Genomic DNA, 3,109 nt, shown 5'->3' on the forward strand with positions numbered 1-3,109 from the left:
TGTGTGTGGCTGTACATACACATATGTAGTTGTTTTTTGGTGTTTGGCTTAGTGTTATGTTAGAATCATTATTATACTCATACCTTTTGTTCTTTTAATATTTTTGAATTGTTTTTAGCTTTATATTTTTGTTTCATTTAAATGTTTTAGTTTTGAAATGCTGTTGTATGCATTTGTCATTTTTATTTTCTTTTATTTTCTTAAATGTGTGTATATATATATAGTATTTATAGAGTTTTAGCTTGTAGTTTTAATTACTTTTTCTTATTTGTAAGTCACTTTGGATAAAAGCGTCTGCTAAATGACTAAAAGTAAAGTAAAAGTAAATGCAATTAAAATAATAAAATACCATTAAATATGAAGTGTCTGTATAATTTGTGTGTGCGTTTTTTTAATAATAATTATTAATTTGCAGGGGTTGTTTATTTGTTATATGGAGAGCTTCTCTAAACAGGCCAATAATAGACTATTAACTACTACTCATCATTTTAATAACACAAATGACAGGTTAGAAACTATTTGTTTCGCCTTTGATCTGATTTGTCCCGGGCGGGCTTCCGTTGGGCAGCAGGGCCTCCACGTCATCTCGAAGCTGATTGGCTGTGTTGTGGCTGCGGAAGTGAGGCAGTGTTGTTTGTGTGTCGCGAGGTAGCTTGAGTGGAGCTCGACGGGATAAACATGCGCTAATTATTATATTCTCTTATAATACTATCATAAGACTTCCTAAAGGCGTTTTAACATGGAGGCGGATGATGGCGCGCGTGTCCGCAGTGAAGATGTTCCTCCCCAGAACCAGGATCTGAGTTTTCTGCTGTCTTCTGGTGTGTAAACATGAGTCAGAGCTTGTTTCATCCGGAGTGTCGTCTGTGTGAGTGACTGATGTCTGTCAGTGACTGACTGACTGCGGCTTATAATGGCACACTAGACACACTGATTTAACATTTTAGAGCGCAGTAATGCGGATCTTATCAGGAACTGACTAGAATATATAGGCCAGTACGATTAGTTACATTTGAAGTCAATAAGATACATTCTCATATCTTTAACAAGCCATTAACAAACATTATACAATGGTGAGTGGGTCAGCAGTGTAGCAGTGCTCTTTTATTAAATGAGTTGCTTGAATAGGGTAATTCTTTAAAATACTAAAGTTTGGGATCAGTACGATGTGTAATGTTTTTTTAATTTAAAGAAGTCTCTTCTGCTGATGGCAGCTGCATTTATTTGATCAGAAATACAGAAATGAATTGCAATTTAAAATAAGTTTTCTATTTTAATATAATTTAAAATGTAATGTATTACTGTGATCAAAGCTGAAATTTCTTCAGTGATCCTCCAGAAATCATTCTAATGTGCTGATTTATTATCAGTGCTGGAAACTGTTGTGCTGCTTCATTTATTTATTTATTTATTTTAAATACTTTTTTTCAAAATTCTTTTGAGTAAAATGTTAAAAAAGATCAGCATTTATTCTGTTCTGAATGCAATAGAAATATTAATATTTTGTAACAATATACACTACCGTTCAAAAGTTTGGGCTCAGTAATTTTTTGAAGAAGAAATTAATGCTTTTATTCAGCAAGGATGTGTTAAATTTATAGAAAAGTGATAATAAAGACTTAAATTGTTGTTATATTGTTAAATGCAGACATAAACGTTAACAATCATCATATTTTTATGGTAAATTACCTGGATTTGCCAAAAAAATGCTTTTTTAAATCATTGATTTAGGTGGTTACAGGCCTGCTAAATAATACGTAATGTCTTTTTTTTTCATATGTGCTTAAATGCCTTAAAACACTTGAACCCCGATAATCGCTGCTTGCAGCTACATTTATAAATATTTTATATTTATATTTTAAATATTTTATTTTCTATAACATACAAAAAATAAAGCACATTGTATACTTTTAATTTTAAAACATAAATATTTATTAGTTTATTAAAAATATAGACCGTACATAGTATATATTTAGTAAAGTGTACATTTTATATAAGATGTTAATAAGAAGTTTCTTGACACTATAATTATTTTTAATGGTATTCAAGTTGTTAAACATACAGTGTAATGAGAAATACAGCAATGATAAATGAGTAGATTATTTTCTTATTATTTATTTTGTATTATTTTTAATATATTTTGTTTGTTGTTATTTTTATTTGTTTTATTTGATTGCTCAGCTAATTTTCTGTATCTGTTAACATAAGTAATATATATTTTATATACACACAAAAGCTTCATGACATTTTTGACTAATTGAATGTTTCATAATGTCTTATAATATTAATGTTATTAATTAAAATAATTACCCATACACAGTGATATAATAATAAATGCACACATTATATATATATATATATATATATATATATATATAATTTTCATGATAATTTTGACTATTTGAATGTTACGTAATGTAATATAATATTTATGCTATTTGTTGTTACTCTGATACGGTTATGTATTTATTTATCATGCTTTCGTAAAGTGTATATAGACTTTCCAGTGTCTGGATTGCAAAAGTGTAATTTCTTTGATCAGTTACAGCTTTCCTGTCAGACTATGGCTGGTATGTGATGTTCGTGTGTGTGGGAGTGTATCTGCTCATCCAGCATCTCCGCAAGAACAGATCCACAGACAGTCAGAGCTCGTCTGTCTCAGCGGCCAGCCAAGGTCAGGACAAACCATGACTGGTGTCTGCAAATTGAGAAGTATTTGCCATTTTAAGAGGTGTGTGTGTGTGTGTGTGTGTGTGTGTGTGTGCAAGTTGTTAAACATACAGTGTAATGAGAAATACAGCAATGATAAATGAGTAGATTATTTTCTTATTATTTATTTTGTATTATTTTTAATATATTTTGTTTGTTGTTATTTTTATTTGTTTTATTTGATTGCTCAGCTAATTTTCTGTATCTGTTAACATAAGTAATATATATTTTATATACACACAAAAGCTTCATGACATTTTTGACTAATTGAATGTTTCATAATGTCTTATAATATTAATGTTATTAATTAAAATAATTACCCATACACAGTGATATAATAATAAATGCACACATTATATATATATATATATATATATATATATATATAATTTTCATGATA

General features: G+C 29.0%; 1 protein-coding gene across 2 annotated transcripts in view; it reads left to right on the forward strand.

Moving 5' to 3' along the window:
* The first annotated feature begins 556 nt into the window (after window positions 1-556).
* Window positions 557-3,109, forward strand: part of LOC107662252 (selenoprotein S-like) — a 7,606-nt gene continuing 5,053 nt past the window's right edge. Inside the window, exons 1-2 of one of the 2 annotated variants that reach the window (XM_016452200.1) lie at window positions 557-821; window positions 2,543-2,674. In XM_016452200.1, coding sequence (XP_016307686.1) covers window positions 740-821; window positions 2,543-2,674 — 214 coding nt within the window. In that variant the 5' untranslated portion in view covers window positions 557-739. The remainder of the gene's footprint in view (window positions 822-2,542; window positions 2,675-3,109) is intronic. The other variant, XM_016452199.1, reaches the window with a different exon arrangement.

The sequence above is a fragment of the Sinocyclocheilus anshuiensis genome, unplaced genomic scaffold (genome assembly GCF_001515605.1).
Source record: "Sinocyclocheilus anshuiensis isolate Anshui unplaced genomic scaffold, SAMN03320099.WGS_v1.1 scaffold579, whole genome shotgun sequence".
Lineage (NCBI taxonomy): Eukaryota > Metazoa > Chordata > Actinopteri > Cypriniformes > Cyprinidae > Sinocyclocheilus > Sinocyclocheilus anshuiensis.